The 25,334-nt window shown below is 41.0% G+C and overlaps 1 protein-coding gene across 2 annotated transcripts in view; it reads right to left on the bottom strand.

The window, feature by feature from the left end:
• LOC145353234 (sodium/potassium-transporting ATPase subunit alpha) overlaps positions 1-25,334 on the bottom strand; it is a 46,866-nt gene that overhangs the window by 5,324 nt on the left and 16,208 nt on the right. For both annotated transcript variants that reach the window (XM_080203781.1, XM_080203780.1), the window contains exons 2-18: positions 17,392-17,508; positions 17,209-17,268; positions 13,407-13,610; positions 13,183-13,296; positions 12,949-13,083; positions 11,997-12,114; positions 11,213-11,481; positions 10,610-10,808; positions 9,775-9,884; positions 8,899-9,033; positions 8,069-8,261; positions 7,238-7,413; positions 5,656-5,792; positions 4,925-5,075; positions 1,540-1,708; positions 559-713; positions 88-211 (exon numbers count right to left, since the gene is read on the bottom strand). In XM_080203781.1, the coding sequence (XP_080059907.1) occupies positions 88-211; positions 559-713; positions 1,540-1,708; positions 4,925-5,075; positions 5,656-5,792; positions 7,238-7,413; positions 8,069-8,261; positions 8,899-9,033; positions 9,775-9,884; positions 10,610-10,808; positions 11,213-11,481; positions 11,997-12,114; positions 12,949-13,083; positions 13,183-13,296; positions 13,407-13,610; positions 17,209-17,268; positions 17,392-17,508 (2,566 nt within the window). The remainder of the gene's footprint in view (positions 1-87; positions 212-558; positions 714-1,539; positions 1,709-4,924; positions 5,076-5,655; positions 5,793-7,237; positions 7,414-8,068; positions 8,262-8,898; positions 9,034-9,774; positions 9,885-10,609; positions 10,809-11,212; positions 11,482-11,996; positions 12,115-12,948; positions 13,084-13,182; positions 13,297-13,406; positions 13,611-17,208; positions 17,269-17,391; positions 17,509-25,334) is intronic.

The raw sequence follows: 25,334 nt of genomic DNA, 5'->3' as shown, positions 1-25,334 counted from the left end.
TAACCATTTTATTGTACACAATATCTGCATACTTTTCAAAATGGTGAAAAGTGAAATGTTAGAATGGTCAACCAAATCATCACTCACCAATCTGTCCATAGGCCATACTGATCAACCTTTCATTCACTAGTTTGTCAGTCTTGGGGTTACGGGGCTGTCTCTTCATTATATCACTTTCAGCCTGTTCATAAGCAAGAGAGATGGCAGGGACCTGCAAAGAACAACAATCACTGGTGAAACAACTGTACCAAACCATACTAGGATGGCATCACTTGCAACAAGCTTCAACATTTTGTTGCCATGCATTGAACTGGCAGGGCAACAGAACAGTGATATGCAGACGTCATGCAATGCTAGCCTCAGGATCATGGCGGGGGGGGGGGTGTGTGGAATAGTTAGTGGGTCATTCTCCTATCAGTGACTCAAGAGGAGGATAAGCAGCCTGACAGGACAACGTTCACTGGCTAGTGAACAGCAAAGAAAATGCCAACACAATCACAAAGCTTAAAATATCCACTTCAATAAAAATAACTCCAAAGGAATGGACTACAAACTTACCATGTCAGTACCCAGGTCAATGCAGAGGATGGTAACAGTTCCAAGTGGCAGTGGAACGTTTGCAATGATGAAAATCAGGAAAGGTGTGATTTCAGGGATATTGCTGGTTAAAGTGTAAGCAATGGATTTCTTCAGATTATCAAAAATCAGGCGACCTGTATAAAGATCACATCAAAATTTGGAGAACTAATTAAATAAAAACACCAAATCTGTGCAAGCTGGGCTGTGGATTTTGTATTTCTTGTAAAACATTAAGGAATTCCAAAAACAAATGTCAATGGGCAATTCCATGAAACAGCAGATGCAGGTGCCATTGAATTCTTAAAAGGGCACAAGCATTATTCAGCTCCAACCAAGATACAATAGTGGCTGAGTATGCTGTAAGTTTAAATATTAAGACGCAAGCCTGGACTACCCACTGTATGATCAAAACTCTTTCCCTTCCAACTTTTTTGCCCTTGTCTTTCATCTCAAGGTGGTCTGTTAAGCTGGGCACATTCCCACAACAGACAGCAACCCTTCAATACCTTAGAGATATTCTACATATGAAACTGGATAGCCAAGTGTCAATAAGTTATTTGATCACTGCATCACAGCTGAGTTAATGTTATTCAGATTTTGAAAAATAATGTGCACACTTTTTTGCAATTACTGAACACACACTGAACCGTGCTGATTGTCTTCCAACCCTCCCCACTGAAGTCTGAAACATTAACATCCCACCACAACTCAAGTTGCAGTAACAAGTCGTGTATTCTTTATTTATGTACTAAGTATTCTCTACTGACCTAGACCAACTAGAGTGCACGTGTTAGCAGAGGACTGAAAAAGTAAAATTGTACAAATGCTGCAAATCTGAAATAAAAATGGAAAATGCCAGAAGAGCTTTGTTCTATATATCCACCATTTTTGATTTCTATGTTAGAAATGGAGAAATTCCAAACACCAAAACTTTGCGTCAGCTTAAAATATAACTCTCACCTTCTTCCACACCAGTGACAATGGAAGCAAAGTTATCATCCAGCAGGATCATGTCAGCAGCTTGCTTGGACACATCAGAGCCAGCAATACCCATAGCAACACCAATATCAGCCTTCTTCAGAGCAGGAGAGTCATTCACACCATCACCTGTCACAGCTACAATGGCACCCTGCAGAAAAATTAAATCAAAATATGATCACACCATTTGTCAACTTTGGCTCAATGGGTTGCACTCACCTCTGTGTTGCAAAGTCCCACTCTAGAAGTTGTGCATAAAACCCAAGGCTGCATTCCACTGCTCTACCAAAGGGACTAATGTACCATTAAGAGGTGCCTGTTTTTGGACAAGATGCTAAACCAAGGCCCTTTATGCACCCTCAAGGGGATGTAAATATCCAATGATAGTATTTTGAAGAGCAACTGGGGAGTTGTCCCACTGTTCTAGCCAATATTTATCCCTCAATGAGCATCAGAAAAACAAATTATCTGGTCGTTTCCACTTTGTTAGTTGAGTATGTGCAGATTGGCTGCTGCGCTGTCTACACCAGGTTAGTGATTGCAGTTCAAAATTCACTTAAGTGATTCTGTTGCAACCTAAAGTGTATAGTAATATATTAAAGGTGTGATGTCCTTTGTGGGGAAAGTACACTTTGAGGTGCGATCATTCAGATGAAACATCAAACTGAGGCTCCATCTGAACTTTCAGGTGAATTCCAGGGCACGATATTAAAGATGAGCAGGGGAGTTAGGCGACTGTCCAGGCCGATATTTGTTCATTAATGCATTACGTGCTCGGAGGAGCTTGCTGTGTACAAATGGTCTGCTAGCTTTCTTACATTATAACAGTGACTATACTTCACAGCCACTTCACTGGTTGCAAAGTACTTTGAGATGTCTACTGGTCATGAAAGCCACAGTATAATTGGAAGTCTTCCTTTTTAAATATCTTTTGTTCAGGGGAGTGCTAATAGATGTTGTCTCAACAGACTTACAGAAAGCATTGTTAGGATTTCATACAAGAGATTTACTAGCAAACATAAAAGCACACACAAATAGAAGCAATCATGCAACTTGAGATAGATACTGGTTGAGAGGTAGAGACAGAAAAAGAGTGAAGTTTATTTATTAGTCACAAGTATGCAATGAAGTTACTGTGAAAATCCCCTAGTCACCACACTCCGGTGCCTATACTAAGGGAGAATTTAGCATAGCCAACTCACTGAACCTGCACATTTTTGAACTGTGGGAGGAAACTGGAGCACCCAGAAAAAACCCACACAGACACGGAGAATGTGCAAACTCCACACAGGCAGTGACCCAAGCTGGGAATCCAACCCAGGTCCCTGTGAACAGTGCTAACCATTGTGAGTTGTGATAAAAAGAAAAAAGATTTGTGAAGACAAATGTAGGTCCCTTACAGTTGGAAGCAAGGGAATTTATATTGGGGAACAAAAAATTGGTTGACCAACTGAATATGTACTATGGTTCTGTCTTCACAAAGGAGGATACAAATAATGTACTAGACTTGTTGGGGAACACCAGGTTAGTAAGTGGAAGGAACGGAAGGAAACAAGTAGGAAATGGTGTTGGGAAATTGAGTGGATTGCCTGATACATCTCTAGAGCCAGATAATCTACATCCCAGAGTACTAAAGGAGGTGGCCCTAGAAACAGTGGATGCATTGTGGTTATCTTTCAAGATTCAACAGACTCTGGAGTAAGTCTTACAGATTGGAGAGTAGCTAATCTAATCTCACTATTTAAAATGGGAGGTAGAGAGAAAACAGGGAATTACAGACCAGTTGGTCTGACTTTGGTAGTACAGAAATTGCAAGAGCTCATTATCAAAGATTTTATAGCAGAGCATTTGTAAATAGTGGTAGAATCAGACAGAGTGGGCATGAATTTACAAAAGGGAAATCATGCTCAATAAATCTGCTGGAATGCTTCAAGGATGTAACAAGTAGAATTGATGATGGGGAGCCAGCGGATGTAGTTTATTTGGACTTTCAGAAGACCCTCGACAAGGTCCCACATAAGAGATTAGCACGTCAAATTAAAGCACTTGGGATTGGGGGTAGTGTATTGAAATGGGTAGAAAACTCCTAAGCAAACAAGAAACAAGGGTAGGAATAAACAAGTCTTTTTCTTTGAAAGTAGGGTACTGCAGGGACCCCAGCTATTCACAATATTCATCAATAATTTACAGCAGGGAAGTAAATGTAATATCTCCAAGTTTGCAAATGACAAAGCTGGCTGGGATGGTGAACTGTCAGGAGAAGGCAAAGATGCTTCAGCGCAGTTTGGACACAGTGGGCAAATGCATGGCTGATGCAGTATAATGTAGAAAAATGTGACGTTCTCCACTTTGGCAGCAAAAACAAGATGACAGATTACAATCCACATGGCTGTAGATTGAGAGGTGAATGTACAACAAGACTTGGGTGGCCTTGTCTATCAGTCTCTGAAAGACACCTGCAGATGCAACAGCCAGTGAAGGACGAAAATGGTATGCTGGCCTTCACAGTGAGAGGGTTTGAGTATAGGAGCAGGGATATCTTGCTGCAGTTATACAGGGCCTTAGTGAGGCCACATCTGATATATTGTGATCTCTCTCTTCTGAGGAAGGATGTTCTTGTTATGGTGGAATGCAGTGAAAGTTTACCAGACTGATTCCTGGACTGATGTAGGAGGAGAGGTTGAGTTGGTTAGAATTATATATGCTGGAGTTTAGAAGTATGAGGGGGGAAGTCTCAAAAACCATAAAAACTCTAACAGGATTAGACAGGGTAGAAGCAGGGATGGTGAGGGAGTCCAGAACCAGGGGTCAGAGTTTAAGAAAATTGGGATTTAGGACTGAAATGAAGAGAAATATTTTCATGCAGATGATGGTAAGCCTGTGGAATTCTTTGTCACAAATCAGTTGAGGACAAAACATTTTATGTTTTTCAAGAAAGAATTCGCACTCTTCGGGATCCAAAGATATTTGTGAGACTAGACCACTGAGTTGGAGGTCAGCCATGATAATGAACGGCCCATTCCTGCTCCTATCTTCTATGTTTTTTCCACACCTCTAAGATATACGTGTGAATAAATCCTGCATCACACAATTAATATTCAACCATGAGAGAAAATGCTGCAAAATCTCAGCAGGACCAGCACCATCTGTAAGGAGAGAAAAGAGCTGATGTTTCAAGTCCAGATGACCTTTTGTCAAAGCTAATGTTCAAAATGTACTATCATTTAACACAAGGCTTTCTCTTGCTTTTCCACTCAACTACACAGTGTGTAGTAGTTTGAAATTTGACAAAATACTATACAAGAATCTTTTAATTAATGGGGAGAGAAAAAGCATTATTGCATTTACAAGTGTGGCTGTTTCCTACCTGTCTTTGACAGCCTTCCACGATAATCAGTTTCTGTTGAGGAGAAGTTCGAGCAAAGACTATCTCTGTGTGATAGTGTAAGATGTCGTCTAGCTGTTCTGAGGTTAGGTCTTTGAGTTCTGTACCATGGACAACACAGGCTTTGGCATCCCTGTCACAAATGCAAAATGCGGCTCAGTAACTAGGCAATACTTAAGTTATTTGTGGCCAGCATTCACATTTTAACATAGTCTGATAATCACAACATATCCGACCATTGGAAGAGTCACAGATGAAACTGATCCCACCTCACTTGACATTTTCCAACTAGGGGCCATTGGATAGCAATTAGGAACAAGTACTCTGGTTGATTCACTCCCAATATCCAGCTTTAGGGACAGGACTCAAGCCCAGCTGGTCTCTGGGTAGCAATGCTGAAGTTAATTCACACCATGCGTCAGGATTGGAACCATATGATTTGTTGGGCCCAGTTACTTGCGCTTTTCTTTATCAAGTCATCAGAAGAGAGAGTCAGTTTTAAATTGTAAAATACTACAGGCTTTCTTCTCCAGTGGCTTTCAGGAAGGAAAGAAACTCTGCTTTGTTACACTGAAAGAACCCAGATTCTGTTCCCCTCCAGCCCGGAGTGAGGGAATAGGAGTCAGGGTGGCAGCAAAGATGTTACAATTAACCTTGGCAGCACAACTATAAGGCAAAAAAAAAAATCAGCTAGCCTTCCAGCTTTTTCTTACCTGGGATTAACTTGACTACTGGGAATGTTCAGACGAGCAGCAATGTCTTCTACAGTCTCATTTCCTTCGGAGATGATTCCCACACCCTTAGCAATGGCTTTAGCTGTGATTGGATGGTCACCAGTTACCATAATAACCTATGACATACATGTTGAAAATATGGATCAGGGACAAAAAAGATATATTCTTGCTTAGAGATAATTGGAACAGTCTACAGAGATTTCAAACATCAAAAGTGTCACACAATAGAATCATAAAATCCTACAGTGCAGGAGGCGGCCATTCGGCCCATTAAATCTGCACCGACCACAATCCCACCCACGCTCTATCCTCATAACATCATTTATCTACCCTGCTAATCCCTGTGACAGTGAGGGGCAACTTCGCATTGCCAATCCACCTAACCCATTCATTTTTGGACTGTGGGAACAGACACGAGAACGTGCAGACTCCACACAGGCAGTGACCCAAGCCAGGAATCGAACCCGGGTCCCTGGTGCTGTGAGGCAGCAGTGCTAACCACTGTGCCATCCCAAATATTTTATAAGGGAGAATTGGACTAGAGGGAAGATTAAGGAATTATTTGTATTCTTGCAAGTAGGTTAGCAACGTTTGTGATTTTGCGTGTGTCCAGTTTACCAATCGCGTCCTGCAGTTATAAGTGTTTGAGCAGTTTCACTCAATCTTTTAGTAATCTGGTCCTGGCTTTGGGAGAATTGGCCATCGGTTTCCAATGATATGAGAAATTTAACACATCAATGCATTATTATGCCTGTTGGTTGAATTAACGTCAACCACATTTATAGCATGCAGCATTCAAAACTGAAGTTTACCCACCAGGAAAATGATCTGCATATTGTACAGCATTAATGTTTATTGCGATCAATATTGTGTCAAGTTTTTGTTCTTTCACATAATGGGTGATAAGAGGTCAGTAAGATGATTTAGTGAGTGACAATGGATTAAAATCCCTTTGTTTACATGATCGGATTAGATTTGGGTCTGCTTTAAAAAAGCGCAAGTGTTAGGGAAACATTAAGGGGATGAAAGGAATAGGTCGATGTCCAGCAGTATGACTATTTGTATTAGAAATGAGAGAGACAGAGAGAGAGAGGGAGAGAGAGAGACAGAGGGAGAGAGAGGGAGAGAAAGGGAAAGAAAATGTGTAGATTATACAAGCATAAAATTAGGGTCATGCCAGATTTTTCTTTCTCACAGGGGCATTGACCTTTGGAACAAGTTACCAGGTCGTGGAATGAACGCAGATAGCAGTACAAATATTCAAAAGGGAGCAAACCTCCGACTGAGGCTGATATTACAGCTCAAAAAACAAGTGAGATATTGGGCTAAGCAATACATGGAACATTTTTTGATCATCTTTAATATTCAGAGAACAATTTCCCAGATTTTCTTTCTCTCTAATTGGCACAAAGTTTTAAAAAATCTTTTACATTCCGCAACACAGGAAAACTGACTCCAGTGTCCGAGCTGTTTCACTATTGCACAATTATCACACGGTGAATAAAGCTAGTTTTAAATCTATTTCCTGTGTTTTGACACAATTCAGAGGAGTTATTTTTACCTTGATTCCAGCACTTCTGCACTTGCCAACAGCATCTGGTACAGCAGCACGGGGTGGATCAATCATAGACATCAGTCCAACAAAGCATAGATCAACGAGGGGAAAATTGGGTTCATCTGCATCAAATGGATAACCTTCTGTATATGTGTCGTCAGGCAACAGGAGATGGCAAAACCCTAAAGAAAACAATGGGAGGAAAAAGCACATTTGATTTCTCCATTATTTATACAAAATAGATACCTGCAAGTTCTTAGTTGAAGACAACCTTACTTACAAGATAGAAAGATATGTTTTGATGAAATGAGGATTGCAAGTCAAATCAGACTGAACTAAAGCTTCTCCTGCCTACAGTGAAACCCCACATACATTCAATTTAAGTAGTGACTGAGCCCCCAATGGATATGAGATCTGTTTGTAACTACTCAATTTGGGGAAGTTCAAAAAGTCAGAAAACGATTTTGCCTACAGAACATTCATCGCATAATCAAACAGAAAAATCAATCTATTGCGAGATGCCTGGATCTAGTAGATAGTAATATAACTGCAGGTATTAAAATACAAATGTTTTAAAAATTGATCAATTCTCTGAAAATTCTGACTTTGCAGATTGCAAAATTCAAACGTGACACTCCTTACCCTATCAGATCAACTAAAGCAACAAAGACTAAGATCAAGGCTGACTGTTAGTTTTTTGAAGAACATAAAAAAAATCCATTAATTGTCCGATGTTTAACATTCAAGAGAATTGAGGGATCAAATATTCGCTGCATTTGTATCATTACCTCCTCCGTCACTAGCACCCATACCACAGACCCAAGCCTCATTCCTTACCGAGCACTCGCTCTCCCAAGCCACCCAGCTCCAAGTAAGCATTCTGGAATGCTTCTTTCATCTCCTCATTCAATTCCTGTTCTTCACCATTCAGAAGGATTTTGGAGCAGCGGTCTAGGATTCGTTCTGGTGCCCCCTTCATCACCAACAGGTAGCGACTTTCTTCGGGTTTTCCGTTCTTGTGGATAGATAGCTGAGGGCCAAATTATTGAAAATTTAGAAAGTCAGACATCACCAAATTGCATCTGCTAAAAGATTTTTAACCTGCTCACCAAATGAAAATGTGTTTAACCTCACCAGCCACAAAAGTTAAAAGCTTTTGAAACAGAGAGAAAGAGAGAGAGAGAATGCAGCAGGTAGACAAGATAGATCAAGTCCCCTGAAAATAAAAGCTCCTTTATTTTTAAGCAGAAATGCCTATTACTGTCACTGCAATCCTGAAAAGTTTACCAAAGCTGAGTTAAGTGGGAGGCAAAAAGAAAATGGTTCTGTATTTTCTACTGATGGGGCCAAGTCATTTATTCATACAAAGTTAAATAGCCCAGATTATAACAATCAGCTTTATGCCAATTCTGACACTTCAAGTTAATTTGTGCTGGATTGTTAACTCTGGGCTAAGATAAACTTCCCTCCACCACAGCATTCCATTTGTCACAGCTGAAAGATGTAGTTGATTTTTAGTCTTATTTCATTGTCTCAAAAATCATTAACGATTGCTGCATTTTTGCAGACATTCATTTGCCACCCCACCACCTGCACAGCAGAGCATTGCATTCTTGTTTTCAGGCCTCCCAGAAGTAGTGCTCAACTCTTCAAAACTGCTTCGGTACCTGATATTTATTGGTGGAGTTGAATGGAATTTCCACTATCTTTGGGTTTTCGTCCCTCATTTGCTGAACGGATCCACAGCACAATTCAATACATTTCAGGAGGGCAGATTCAGAAGCATCTCCAGCAACACTTCGCTATGTGAAAATAGGAAGTACAATTAATGGCAGTCAATTTAACATCACAGAAATAAAAGCTTGAATTCAATAATCCAAGTGTTTCCTCTCAAGAATTCCTCATTATTCAAAATTAAATGTAATACTCATTGAGTTTCACTATGCGTTCATGAGTGCAGGGATTCTGCAATTTAAATATCCAGCTCAGATATCCAGTATATAAAATGCAAACGTGAGCAATATCACTCCAAAAGCTGACAAATTGGAATAAAACGCCAAGCTTAAAGCAGCTTTTAGACTGGCACCGCTTAATTCTGATCCTGGCATTTATGCTGCTAACCCTGACTCTCTTATCTCAGAGGCACATCGATAAGAATCTGCAAGTCTGCTAGAGATTTATCAGTTTGAAAGAGACCAGCCCGTGTTTGTCACACTAAGAACTCAAACTGAAACAGCATGGATGCAAAAGTAGCTGCAGATAATCCCCCAGATCGAGAGGCTTAATTTTAGAACCACCTGAAGTCACTTAATAAAATCTCAAAAGTACAATTCTGTTGTTTACACTAGTCTGAAAGTTAACAAATTAAACCCAAATTTTCCTTGCAGAATGCAACATACGCAAAGATACTTGATCACCTCTGGACTAAATTTGACAAACGGTTCTCAAATTTGAGCTGCACTTTGTCGTAACCATGGAAGTAGCACAGTAGTGAGTGCATAGGTTTGAAATTATTGGAAATCACGTCACGCAATTAAACTCACCTTCAAAATTGGCACATTCTCTTGACCTGCTTGGAAAACGGCACGGTTGCACAATGCAGCTACACGGGACAGCGCAGACCAAGTGGGAGAGCTCTTGTCAAAAGCAGCACCTAAAAGAGCCAAGCATTGATAGTTAAATCTCTATGATATCACTCCTTTGAGATTTTGTGTGTGTGTGTGTGTGTGGGGGGGGGGGGGGGGGGGGGCGCAGCGCAGCAGGTGGTGGTGGTGGTGACTCAGCTCATCCAATCTTATGCAACTTTTTATCTTTAACTGCAAGGAGTGTGGGTGTGGATTTTTTTAAAAGGAAAAAGCAAACATGAACCAATCTGCATGGTATTTAACCACATTTTCCCTTGCAGTTACTTCACATGTTTATATAGGTAGCAGAGAGCAGTCTGGTGAAAAGGGAAAGGCAGTTAACGCAAGTATTAAAGGCTTGTAAACTCTCTGAATTACATAACTGCCATGTGTTAATAGTTCAGACTGGTCAATAAAATAAATTTAATCTGTGGTCACCCTCCTTTCCCCCTTTTATACTTCATGACCAAAAGTGACCATTCACTTCACATGATTTTCACTAAGTTGCAGCTCAAAATTTACAAGCTGCCAAAATTCACTTAACAAGGGAAGTACTCAGGGAAAAGACTCAAAGCCACCTACAATTACTGGAGTCTTACGGCCATTTCTCACCATTTAAATATGTACACTTATCTCAAGAGTTTCAGGCAAGGCACCAACAGTCTTAGATCCTTTTCTAAAAAGGTGCAGCCAGTGAAATCTACATTTTGAAAAAAGGACTCACTTTATACAAAAAAAAAATGATTCCCCTAACCTGACTGGTTTTCAGTAGTATCAGCTTCATGGATCTGGTTGTCAAACCACATGTGAGCGACAGTCATTCGGTTCTGTGTTAGTGTTCCTGTCTTGTCAGAACAGATAGTGGAGGTTGATCCTAGTGTCTCCACAGCTTCAAGATTCTTCACCAGACAATTTTTCCGTGCCATACGTTTGGCAGTCAGGGTTAGACACACCTGGAGAGGAGAAAAATATTGATGGAAGGGTAACGTTTCATTCTGCCAGTGTCATAGCATATTAACTAATACACCCAATAAGCAAATCAATTTCAATAACTACTTCCCCCTTTGAAAATTGAACAAACTTTCCTTGTCCTCATTTTATTAAAGACCCTTCAGCCAGTCTTCAAACAAAAAGTTGCTCAACTTTTTAGTTACTTCAGGAGACAAGGGACTTTGTCAATCTTATTTGCCTGAGGTCCCTGATCATTTTCTTCTTATTTATTCAAAGGATGCCACTTGTACTTTGAAATCAACAGAATGAAAATTGGACAGACTCTACAAATGTACAATGTGCTCCACCAGATTACTTCCTGGGTTAGGATGAAAACAAGTCTACGAAGTACAAAGCCATCTCATACCGTGACAGTAGCAAGTAAGCCTTCTGGCACATTGGCGACAATGATTCCAATCAAGAAGATGACTGCTTCAAGCCAGGTGTATCCAAGGATGAGGGACAGAATGAAGAAGGTCACGCCAAGGAACACTGCCACACCAGTGATGATGTGGATGAAATGTTCGATCTCAATAGCAATTGGGGTTCGTCCAACCTCCAGTCCAGATGCTAGAGTTGCAATCCTACCCATGACAGTGCGGTCACCTGTACAGACGACAATACCTCGAGCAGTACCTACACGAACAGCAAGTTTGACATCAATATTTCAAGATAGATAAATACATTTGTTGATATAATGTCTTGAAAACCTCAGGTTATGCAAAATTTTACACATTCTATTGAATGCTCTCAAAACATAGTCACTGTTGGATTGCATGGTAGCCAATTGTTGCACAAGACCTGCTGCTTTCAGTAGTAATAAATTACAAATCGTTCTGAGCATGTCGGTTAAAGGCTGGCCAGGACATCAGGAGGCCACAGTGAATTTTTTCAAATAAATGCCGAGGAGTTTTTGTGTCGACCTTAAGAGATCCACTGAATGTAATTGCAGCACTCCCTCAATGCAGCACTATTATGTCAGTCATGACCGAGGGTGGGCAGATTTCATATTACACATTAGCCACACACACCCTGCAACCATGTGCTCAGGGCTCAGTATGGCTGGAACCCACCATCTTCTATCTCAGCAGCAAGAGTGCTACTAATAAGCCAAATCTGACTGGATTATCCCAATAGAAATTTAGTCATACCTTCGACACAGTTAGTAGAAAAGAAAACAATGTTTCGTGTCTCCAGGGGGTTATCACTGGTACATTCAGGTGACCGAGTCTGAGGCTCAGATTCTCCAGTCAATGAGGAATTGTCCACCTGAATGAAAACACAAGTGCATTAAGAAGGATTTTTCATTTTTGTACAACTGAATCATGAACTGGAATTCCAAATTCACTGAGGCTATATTTATACCTCAGGGGAAACACAGACTCTGAGTAGCACAGAACTGAACTGGGAGCATACAAATCACCTCAATAGAATTATCATGGTAACATTCTGGGAGCTTACCACTGACCAGAAACTGATCTGGACATCCAGATACTGTGGCTACAACAAGTCAGGAACTCTGTTGAGCAACTCACTTTGATTTTGCAAAGCTTGTCGACCATTTACAAGGCACATGTCAGGGGTTAGACAGAAAACTCTCCACTTGCCTGATTGAGTGCAGCACAAATAACACTCCAGGGCTTGACATCATCCAATGCAAAGCAGCCTGCTTGATTAGCACTCCATCCACCAACTTAAACAATCACTCCCTCCATCAGTGGTACAGAGTGGCAGCAATGTGCACCATCTACAAGATGCACAATAGCAACTTAATAAGGTCCCTTCACTATTGCTGGGTCAAAACCCTTAAAGTAACTTACAGCATTCTGGGGCTACCTACATATGAATAGCAGCAGTTCATGGAAGCAGATCATCACTTTCTAGAGTGCAATTACCAATGAGCAGTAAATGCTGGCCTAGCCAATACCTATGAAGGAATAAAGAAAAAACTGAAGCACAACTAAACAAAGGGAATACACAGGCTGCAGGCACAGACCTCTGAATTTGTTGCATTGCAAGGTCCACGTTAGAGGGGACATGCATCATTTTGATACTCATGACCGAGGGCGGGGAGATTTCATATTACGCATTAGCCATACACACCTTGCAACCATGTGCAGAAATGATTCGCAGATCTGCAGGGATCCTGTCGCCACCTTTAACCTCCACCAAATCTCCAGCAACCACTTGCTCAGCATTGATAGTATTCTTCTCACCTTCTCGGATAACAAGGGCTTGCTGAAGTGGAGAGAATCAAATTGTAACTGCAGACATATAACAAGTTGCACTTTTCAGATTCAGTATCTCTTGTTTCGTTGGATCACAGACATTACATACCTGAGGCACCATGTTTTTGAAAGAGTCCATGATTTTTGAGCTCTTAGCTTCTTGGTAGTATGAGAAACAGCCAGTTACTATGACCACAGTGGACAATACAACTCCCAGGTATAACTGCAGGAATCATAAGATCCACAAAAGGAGAAAAATTTATCAAAACCAAAAGGGCAACATAATTCTTAAGGCATAATTTAATCTATAGGCAGGGAAATGGTTTCACTCACATTATCATTGGCTGGCTCATCTTCCGTTGCAGCCTGAATACCATACGCTAGGAAGCAAAGAATTGCACCAATCCACAGTAGGATTGAGAAACCACCAAACAGCTGCCGACAGAACTTTACCCACTCAGGAGTGGTGGGTGGCGGTGTTAGTGCGTTAGGACCATCACGAGCAAGAATTTCTTTGGCACGAGCATTGGTGAGGCCCTAACAAGACAAATATCAACATAAGCACCAATATAACAGCAGTCTTCTTTCACATTTTTAAATACTTCTCCTCCTCTCTTCTAATGGCAGGACAGCTTACTTCATTAGAGTTCTAAAGGCACAGATTGTCCATCACTCCAGCTGCTCAGCTAACTGGTCGTGTTTCTTGGATAAACCCAAGCAGTTAAGTCTTACCATGCTATTCAGCGACCAGGTCTTAATAACCAAACCCAATTCTCATTTGCATCAAGGTAAACTCTATGCAATACCAATCACTGAAAACCAATAAAGATTCAGATCCTTAACCAATTCCACCCTCTATCCTAGCTCAGTAGCACTATGTGCCTCAACACTTTCTCAGCATTGGAGATTAAATTTAGGTATTTCTTGCCCATATGACACTGTTCCACAACAGGCAATATATTTAGCGCAGGAATCATTCGAACTACATTTACAAACTAAGAACTGCTCCCTGATCCAAATAGTCCAATGAGAAAAAGAATAAATGCACACATTGTTTGGACAAAATGAACGAGGACAGAGTATAGAAACAGTGTAGTTTTTTCTCCTCCTCCTCCCATCACAACAAACTCCTAGTCCCCGCTGAGCTTTCCTTGGTCAGCGAACCTTTAGCACTGAATCCAAGGCCAAAAATCAATTATCATTCAGCTAAAAGCAAAATACTGCGGATGCTGGAATCTGGAACAATGGCAAATGTGGGAAAATCTCAGCAGAATGTGTTTGGAGAGCGTAGAGTCAACATTTCAAGTTTAGATGGCCCTTTGTCAGAGCTGTCATCCAGGCATTGGCTCCATCTATTCTCACCCCACAGATGCTGAGATTTTTCTGTTTTTGTTATCACTCAGTTAAGCCTTGGCTGCAGAAATACTCATTTTCACTTTAATGATTAGGTATGCTATTCATAACTTTCCCTGCGAAACAGACTGAAGAACTTGCCCCACTAGGTTCAGGAGAGTTGTCAAGTCTCTGTTTTAACTAAATGGAATAACTTAAACTGCGAGATTAATTTTCCAAGCTCGTAAACCAAATGGTTTTTAATGATAAAGTGCATTGCACTTTATCAAGGGAAGTGATTAGACAACAAATTATAAGTGTGAGAGCTAGTAATTTTTTAAAACTTGGGTGTGATTTTCCAATCCCCACCCATCAAGGGAACGGAAATCAACTAGCTCAAGGTCAACTGACCTTTGGCTTGACTATCATATTTACTATCCCTTCTGCAAAATTTCCCGCAGTGGGAGGGACTGGAAGATGTAGGCCAGTATGTGTTATATACAATAACTGACAGTACATTACAATTGAACTGTAAGGGATTACAGAACTTTATTTTGCAATGGATAATCTGCAGAATCATGCAGGAATTAATCTGCAACACAATAGGTTTCAAAATTCCTAATCATTAAACCAGGAAGTCTTAGAGCTGAAACTACTGATACAAACTTTATTGCGCATGTGATTCTTCAGGGAAGAGGACACAATGACCTTGAACTCCTGAACTCTCCTATCATTGTATAAATAGTGCTACTGAGACAGTTTTCTTTCATGGGAGAAAGACATAGCTTTGATGAAATTTTGAGATTAAAAACACTCCTTAGATAGGGCTGGTTTAGTCTGCACCCTGCAATATGTCTCAATCAAAATTGGAACACAAGGCCTGAACTTCCACAGGATGGCAATCACAAACAGATGGTTGCTCATCTCCTCCTTCCTTGTCTCTAGGGTCTTTTCAGTCCTTATCACCAGGCCTTCCCACTCAGACTGGGTGAGAACTGTGCAGTACAGCATGCTCCTGAAGTTGTCAGTCAAGTCGTGTTGATTTGGAGGCATGTCCTTCCTATTATACTCTGCTTGTCATTACATGGATTGCTACCCTGCCTTGCCCTTTGGGTGGAGTTAAGAAATAGCAAAGGAAAACAGGCACAGGTGACAGCAGTTTATAGACCCCTGACAGTACCTACACTGTTGAATAAGTTAATAGCAGAGGCTTGAAGAATGGTACTGCGATAAGATTGGACAATTTGAATCATCAGACTGGATGAATCAAATTGACAAAGGTAGCCTGGAAGATGAGTTCATGGTGTGCATTGAGGATAATCTCTTAGAACAATATGTTCTGGAATCAACCAGGGAACAGGCTATTTTAGACTTGGTAACGTGTAATGTGACAGGATTAATAAATGACCTCTAATAAAGGATTCTCTAGGTAATAGTGATTAAAACCATTGAGTTTTGCATTCAGTTTAACAGTGGGAACCTGGCTCTGAAATTAGTGTTTAAAAGTTAAATAAAGACAATTATAAAGATATGAAGACAAACTTTGGTTGAATTAGAATGGGAAAAGAGATTAAAGGTAAGTCAGTAGCAAAACAGCAGATAAACAGCGGCAAAAAATTGAGATACTTCATAACTCTTAACAAAAATACCTTCTATTGACAAAGATGCTAAGAGAAGGATGCATCATCCATGGCTAACTAAGGCAGGCATCAAACTGAAACAAGAGATGTACAGTGCTGCAAAGATAAGTGGTGGCCAGAAGATTGAGAATATCTTCTAAACCACCAAAGAGCGATCTTATTGAACCAAAAAATTCTGAGGCAGCTTGACAGGATAAACACTGAATATTTTCTCGTGCGGGAAATCTAGTACTAAGGAGCAGAATTTAAAAAAGGAATTAGGGATTAAGAGGAATTTCTTCTGTGATTTTGGAATTTTCTTTATCTTTGGAATTCTCTTCCTCAAAACGAGTAGTGGTGACTGGGTTATTGAATACATTCAAGGCCGAATTAAATAGATTTTTGATTGACAAGGAAGTCAAATGGGATCAGGTAAGAAAGTGCAGTTCAGGCCACAATCAGATCAGCTGTGACCTTTATCGAATAGCAAAGCAGGCTTCAGGGGGCAAATGACTGACACCTATTATTATTGCTCATGATCTTAAGATGGAGTTTGTGCTAGGAGCTAAAAATGATAATTTTGGACATCTCAATATTTAAACTGAAGGAAACAGGGCAGCATGGTAGCAGTGGTTAGTACTGATACGCTCAGTGCCAGGGACCCAGGTTCAATTCCCGGCTCTTCCCACTGTCTGTGTGGAGTTTGCACATTCTCCCCGTGGCTGTGGGGGTTTCCTCCAGGTGTTCTGGTTCCTCCCACAGTCCAATGATGTGTGGATTGACCCTAAATTGCTCCTTAGTGTCAGGGGGACTAGCTAGGCTAAATGTATGGGGTTATGGGGATAGGGCCTGGGAGGGAGGGGCGATTGTGGTCAGTGCAGACTTGATGGGACGAATGGCCTCCTTCTGCACTATAGGGATTCTATAAAATGGCAGCACATCCCAAAACGGTGTCAGACAAGCAACAGAACAGTGCAGAGGCAACACACAAACTGAAAGAGATGGGAGAGGCAAAGCTGAACATTGGTAGCATGCGTATGGAGTGTAGAAATAGTGATTTATTAAAATTGCACACACCATTTTCTATTGACATTAGTTATAAGTCTGCAGACTAAACATGACATTGGTAAAAATACAAAAACAGAACATTACTGAATAAGTAACCAATGATGAACATTACCTACCCGAGTCAGGTCTGTACCATATCTGTGCTGAAGTTCATCCAAACTGATTTTATGATCATCCTGGAACAGGACAGTTGTGCATTAGATAATCTCAGTTTTCACATTGATCAAGGGGACACAATAAACAGCAAATAAAATTAATATGCCCACTCTCGAGGAAAAAAATGAAATACTGTTCAGTACCATTGCCACTTCCTTCTTAAGGTCATCCAGATCCTTTTTTTTAGCTTTCTTATTTTTCTTCTTGGATTTGGTAGCATTTTCTGATGTTGCCGCAGGCTCATATTTGTCACTTGCAGTCTGGAGAGAAAATAATTTAAATATGTTACAGGGGTGCACATGCACATGAATATGACACCCTTGGAAAATCTACCTGGAAATGACAAGAACTCGGTTTTCTAGCTGATCCAATTGCTAAGTAGTTACATCAATGCCATAAAATGCGGTGCACCACGCAATCCACCCTCGCAGGAGGCTGCACATTAAACCCAAGGAGATGTCTGGATATTTACAAGACATTGGGAGGTCCAAAATCATCATTTTCAGCTCCTACAAAAACTCCATCCTCTTCATAAGCAATAGAAGTAAGGCCATGTGACCCATTCAATAAGATGGTGACTGATCTGACTGTGGCCTCAACTCTACTATTTTCTTGCCTTTCCCCAAATTCATTGACTTGCAAGATACTGTCGAAGATCTAACCATTGCAAAACTTGAAATTCAGGTCTAGAAATTATTATGTTTTAAAAAATAATTGCATTCCGATTTGAGCTCCCCAAATTGTAGTTTGCTACCGACTTCATTCTGCCCTGCCTCAGAAGGCAGTGACTTAAATTATAGGACTGCCGAGCATACCACTTAGATCAGTACGTTCATTCTACTCAATGAATACGCTTTGCATACTCAAGTATTTGAGTTCAAGTACAGCTAATGTAATACATCATCCACCTAGGAAAGGAATCAATTCAAATCTTTGCCAGTTGTGCTGCCTGCTGCCCTCCACTGTTCAGATTCCAAAAAATGCCAACTTTACAATGTTTCTTCGTTACAATTTTTGCGGAGTCACTTTCTCCAGGTTGTGCACAGTTCAAAACTAAGTGCACACGAGTGAACATTAATGACGTGATATTGCTTGATTCAAAACAACTACTGGAGTCGTCTAGTAATCCAAAGAGACAGCTGAGTGAACCAGGAATGGCTTCACTGCATGGAAGTCAATGACTGCCTGGCTTGGCAGATGTCATGTGGATAGTGAGGTTATCCACTTTAGCAATAATAGGAAGATAGATTATTACTTGGAATGGGTATAAACAGAGAGGTGGATACTTAACAAGACCTTGGAGTCCTCATGCATCAGTTGCTGAAAGTAAGTGTGCAGGTGCAGCAGGCAGCACAGGTGGCGAATAGTATGATGGCCTTCTTGGCAAGAGGGTTTGAGTATAGGGATAAGGATGTTATGCTCCAATTGTATAGGGCATTGGTGAGGCCACACCTGGAGTAGTGTGCGCAGTTTTGATGTCCTTATCCGAGGAATGATATCCTTGCTATAGAGCGAGTACAGCGAAGGTTAACCAGGCTGATTTCTGGGATAGCAGGTCGTCATATGAGGAGAGACTAAGTCAGTTAGGACTATATTCACTGGAGCTTAGAAGAGCAAGAGGGGATCTCAAAGAAACTTATAGAATTCTAACAGGGTTAGACAGGGTTCATTCAGAAAGAATGTTCCCAATGGTGAGGGAGTCCAGAATTAGGGGCCAGAGTTTGATGATAAGGGATAAGCTTTTTAGAACTGAGGCGAGGAGAAATTTCTTCAGAGGGTGGTGAATTATGGAATTCACTACACAGAATGCCGTTGAATCCAAAACATTGCCTGATTTCAAGAAGAAATTAGATATAGCTCTTGGGACTAAAGCAATCAAGGGATGTGGGAGGAAAGGAGATCAGGATATTGAATTTGATGATCATCCACAATCATAATAAATGGCAGAACAGGCTCAGGGCCAAATGGCCTACTCCTACAAAGAACAAAGAAAATTACAGCAAAGGAACAGGCCCTTCAGCCCTCCAAGCCTGCACCGACCGTGCTGCCTGACCAAACTAAAACCCCTACCCTTCCGGGAGCCATACCCGTCTATTCCCATCTATTCATGTATTTGTCCAAATGCCCCTTAAAGGTCACTACCGTACCTACTTCTACTACCTCCCCTGGCAGTGAATTCCAGGCATCCACCACCCTGTGTAAAAAAACTTGCCTCTAGTTTCTATGAATGGAGGTATAATTGCAACCAAAGGTGTGGTTGAATATTAGATTGGTCTTTTGAAAATTAGATTTGCTTCAAGTTTTAATGTGTTGCTTCTTTTTCTTCAATTCTCGAGTAGAAAACTGGGGTAATTGTGTGATAGAGGCAAAATGGCACAACAAATGAATGTGTTTGGAAATACAACTACCTACAGGACCCGACAACTGAGGGATTGTAAATGAGGTGCTGGGGTCAACTTTTCATTCGCTTCAACCACCTTTGCATTTTCACATTTTCTGGCTGATTTCCAGCCGTACTCCATTTTAAATTTTTCCTGTGTTTGGCTCGCCTCTGTTTTGCATATTTTTCAGTTTCTTTTGCCCATCAGTAATTTCTCGCCTGCTGCAAGTTGTTTCCTCACACCCAACAGCAGCACTGAATCACTTAATTCCCATCTCAAATCACTGACAGGCGCAGTTGGAGCCAAAAGTCAGCACTGAATCAAGAAAGTGACTAGACTATAGGGAGGTGCTGATCAATCACAAAGGTTGTATATACATGACAGATGGAACCCATGCTGGATGCAGGTTTGGTTATTTAGACATTTTCTCATGGTCGTGAATTTACGTAACTCATTTTATGCAGTAAAACAAGTCAACAAGAATTAAAAGAATCTATCAGAACAGATGCTAAAAGCTTGATCAGAGATAGGCTTTAGGGAGCATTTTAAAAGAAAGATGCAGAGAATTTTAGGGGTAAATTTCTATAAGCACGGGGAGAAAATTGTTGAAGCACAATTGCCAATGGTGAAGAAATTAAAACCAAAAGGTGAACATAAGAAATAGGAGCAGGAGTAGACCATCTAGCCCTTCGAGCCTGCCCCACCATTCAATAAGATCATGGCTGATCTGAAGTGGATCAGTTCCACTTTCCCCCTTTCTCCCCATAACCCTTAATTCCCTTGTCTGTCAAAAACCTATCTACCCGTGACTTAAATATATTTAGTGAGGTAGCCTTCACCACTTCAGCGGGCAGAGAATTCCAGAGACTCACCACCCTTTGAGTGAAGAAACTCCTCCTCAACTCCGTTCTAAACTGTCCCCCCTTTATCTTGAGGCTGTGCCCTCTAGTCCTGCTGTCCTTTCTGAGCAGGAAGAATCTCTCTACTTCTACCCTATCCATCCCTTTCATTACCTTATACATCTCTATAAGATCCCCCCTCATCCTTCTAAACTCCAACGAGTACAGACCCAGTCTATTTAGTCTCTCTTCGTAGTCCAACCCCCTCATCTCCGGTATCAGCCTAGTGAACCTCCTCTGCACTCCCTCCAAGGCCAAAATATCCTTGCGCAAGTGTGGCGACCAAAACTGCACACAGTACTCCAGCTGTGGCCTCACTTGTGCCCTGTACAGTTGCAGCAAGACCTCCCTGCTTTTATATTCTATCCCCCTTGCTATAAAGGTCAGCATTCCATTCGCCTTCTTGATCACCTGCTGCACCTGCAGACTGGGTTTGTGCGAAAAACCCAGTGCACAAGAGTATCTGAATATCTTACGAGCATAAGTCGGCGCGTGAAAATGAACAGCTGGGATTGCATGAAAATAATCAAGTCTGGAGTAACAAAGGCACATTTGAGGGTTTCAGCAGACAAGTCAAAGCCATGGCTGAGTAAAGCTAAGTTATGTAGGTAGAATAAGCAGTCTTGGTGAGTGCCTATATGACTGGAAACTTATTTTGGGTCAAATACAGTACCAAGGTTGTAACATGGATGGCCCGGTGCCACAGTGGCTAGCACGTCTGCTTCACAGTGGCAGGTTCTATTCCAACCTTGGGTGACTATCTGTGTGGAGTTTGCACGTTCACCTCGTGTCTGCGTAGGTTTCCTCTGGGTGCTCCTACTTCCTCCCATACTCCCAAGATGTGTAGGTTAGGTGAATTGGCCATGGTAAATTGCCCCTTAATGTCCAAAGATTTGTAGGTTAGTTGCATTAGCCATGACAAACATATGGTGTTACAGGGATACATGTTGTTATAGGGCAGGGGTGGGTTGCTCTTTTAGAGAATCAGTGTAGATTCAATGGGCCAAATTATCTCCTCCTGCACTGTAGGGATTTTATGATTTTACCCAGTTTAACAGAGATGCCAAGGATTGGTGTTGTCATTATGGAGTAGAGTTTATGATGGAAACAAAGCCAATGACCACAGTCATTTCAATATTTAGTTGGGAGAAATTTTTGTTCATTCAATATTGGACACGGAGTGCAACAAATCAGAGTAGAGAGATCTAAAGTAATGAAATAGAACAGAGTGCTGCCAACACATGTGGATGCTAATGTGTTTTTGATGGTACCACTGAAGGTGGATAGAAAACCAGTCAGCAGATAGGAAGCAAGAAGTTGGAATAAATGAATCTTTTCCTGACTGACATAGTGACCAGTGGAGTACCACAGGGATCTGTGCTAGGGGTCCAACTGTTTATGTTATATATTAATGATTTAGAATTTGAGATGATACAAACTTGGCTGGGAGGATGAGCTGTGAGGAGGATGCAGAGATGCTTTAGCATGATTTGGCATATGCAGTATAATGTCAATCAATGTGAGGTTATCCATTTTGGTAGCAAAGATAGGAAGACAGATCATTATTTGAATGGGTATAAATTGAAAGGTGGATTTTCAGTGAAGCCTTGATGCCCTTGTGCATCTCACTGAAAGTAAGTGTGCAGGTACAGCAGGCAATAAAGGCAGCAAATGCTATGTTGGCCTCCATAGCGAGAGAATCCGAATGCAGGGATAGGGACATTTTACTACAATTATATAGGGCATTGGTGAGGCCACACCTGGAAAGTGGTGTGCAGCTTTGTCATCTTTATCTGAGGAAGGATGTCCTTATCTGAGGAAGGATGTTCCAATAGAGGGAGAGCAGCAAAGGTCTACTAGGCCAATTACTAGGATGGCAGGACTGCTATCTGAGCAAAGACAAAATCAATTAGATTATATTTACTGGAGCTTATAGGATTGAAAGGGAATCTCAAACTTAAGATGTTAACAGGATTAGACCAGACAAATTCAGAAAGAATGTCCCCAGTGGTGGGGAGTCCAGAACTAGGAATCCTAGTTTTAGGATAAAGGGGTAAACTTTTAAGACTGATGTGAGGAGAAATATCTTCACCCAGAGTGGTGAATCTGAGCATTTACTACCACAAAGTAACTGAGGGCAAAACATTGTGTGAGATTAAGGAGGAATTAGGTTTAGCTCTTGGAGCTAAGCAGATCAAGCTATTGAATTTGATGCTCAGCCATGATCATTATGAATTGCGGAACAGGCTCAAAAGGCCAAATGGCTTACTCCTGCTTTTTTAAAATGTATGTTTCTATGTAATTGATAAGAAATAGAACAGTGCTGAGGATAGGTCCTAGAGGGACTCCAGAAGTAACAGCACAAGAGTGGGAAAAGATATTACAGATGACCCTCTGACAACGATTTTTTGAATGGAACCAAGCAAAAGCAGTTCCACTCAGCTGGATGACAAGCAGGTGTTGGAGGAGGATGATATGGTCAATAGCATAAAAACAGCAAACAAGACACAAAGGATGAGGAAGGTTGGTTTGCCAAAGTCATAAATTCTCATTTGCATAAGCCAGAAACCTGATTGGAGGGTTTTGAACACAGAATTGTGGGAAAGATAGGCACAGAAATGTCAGTTAGGAAAGAATCGACAGGAAATGCAAGTTCAGGACCAGAGCAACAGACAGCATTTAGGAAGGCTGTTCCAGTAGGCTAGAGAAAGGAAGAGAGATAGCAGATGAACCTTAACAGATGGTCTTTAACTCTGGTGACAACAAAGTCCATAAGCTCCTTCCCATTCTTGGTGGAAGTGGTTGTGGAGGAGAGAGAGGAGGATGACTCAAGTAAATGCTTAGTGGTGAAGAGAAGTTGTAGATTATCTTTGCATTTCCTTGTGATTTTACAGTAGAAAGCAGTTTCAATGATGGACAGCAGAATTTGACACTACTTTAATTGGTTCAGTAAGAAGTCCCACAACACCAGGTTAAAGTCCAATGGGTTTATCTGGAATCACGAGCTTTCAGAGCACTACTCCTTCAATGAAATCCTTCAATGAAGGAGCAGTGCTCTGAAAGCTCATGATTCCAAATAAACTTGCTAGTCTTTAACCTGATGCTGAGAGACTTCTAACTCTGCCCACCCCAGTCTAACGCCAGCATCTTCACATCATTAATTGGTTCAAGCAGATCTGGCTGTGGACGGTTTAATCAGTTATTCACCAATGCCGTTCAAAAATCTGCCTCCCTTGTTTTTAAGGGAGTCAAGATGAGGAAAATCTGGGTGAACAATAAGGGTGAAAGAGAGCAGGAGTTCTAATGGAGACAATGGCATTAGAGGTTATGATTTAGTAAATTGGTTAGATTCAATTCAGCTGGCAGGAATGAAACCACGATCAGGCGGGGGAATGAGGCTAGCCCATCACATTTGGGGTGTGCTGATGCCTATAATTCTGGTTTGCCAACATTAGGTAAAGGATCAGGGTTGCCAATGAGGTCACATTAAGACTTTAACTGATGTAAATTTTTAAAGCCATCTCGGCCTTTTAGCTAAGATGAAGCATTAGATCAAGCCCAGGAAGGGGGTGCAATGCCTCATCTTGTCAGCTTGGATCTTAATCGAGCCCACGATGGGACGCAAAGTCTCGTTTTGCCAAATTGGATCTTGCTTTCCTCTCATGTGGGACAATGATTGGACTTGAATTAATTTGGCTTTTTTGATTAGATAGAAGTACCTGGAGGTACCAATAAAAAGAAATTCAGCTAGAATGGAACTTAATGTAAACTTGTAAATCTATAAGTTGACATGGATTGAATTTTTACTTTGGGAGAAAAATAGAAGGGCTTTGTGTAAAAAGGTCAGTACAACAATCGTACTGCTCCATTTTTAACTCAGGTCAGTTTTGGATTGGAATAGCCCCCCTGCTGAGAATCAAACATAAAACCTTTCACTGAACAGCTCCACATGTTTTTGGACTCTACACTCAGTTACAAACTTTAATAGTGTGGACCACTGGTTAAACAGCATCACTGACCATAAGCTCTATAACATGGTTAACTATTAAACTGAAAGAAAAATTCCAAAGCTTACAATCATGAGATTTAAAAGGCTTGCATTTTTCATCCCCACAGAATGCTGTGTTTTTCTGCTTTTTTAAAAAAGTGGGACATAATCCAAGCTGGAGCTTCAGCTCCATTGGGTTTAATTACCATTGAAAAACACCCTAGTTCACCAGACAATGCTTCAGCAAACAAGCTACTCAGAATCCAACGCAAAAGCACAATTCTGTGGACACTGTCACATCTAAGACTGAACCAAAAATGCAGGAATTGCACAGGGTTTTGGCAATAGCTGTGAAGAGAGAAACAAAGTTAATGTTTCAGGTAAATGTCATCAACCAGAAATATTAACAGTTTCTCTTCCCAGCTAATGCCAAACATGTTTTTAATTTAGAACCCATGGTCATTGAGATTTTCAGTACATAGAGGCCCTTTGTGTCAGTGTCTGCCACCAAACACCTATCTATTCTAATTCCATTTTGGTCTGTAGCTTAGTCTGTTCTGGTGTTTCAAGCACTCATCCAAATGCTTCCCACCTCGACCACCCTTTTAAGCATCAAGTTCCAGATTCCCACCACTCTGGGTTAAAATAGGTTTTCCGCAAATCTCCTCAATCTCCTGCTCCTTAACTTCAATCTACGCTGCTTGGTTATTGATTGCTGTACTAAGTGGAAAGGTTTCTTTCTACCTATATCCTTCATAATCCCTCAATGAGGTCCTTCTTAGCATTCTTTGCTCTAAGAGAAACAGCCCCAGCTTATG

This window comes from Carcharhinus amblyrhynchos, chromosome 15, assembly GCF_965287045.1.
Source record: "Carcharhinus amblyrhynchos chromosome 15, sCarAmb.v2.hapA, whole genome shotgun sequence".
NCBI classification, from domain to species: Eukaryota; Metazoa; Chordata; class Chondrichthyes; order Carcharhiniformes; family Carcharhinidae; genus Carcharhinus; species Carcharhinus amblyrhynchos.
Note: the sequence above shows the minus strand (reverse complement) of the source record. Positions and strands in the feature narration are given on the sequence as shown.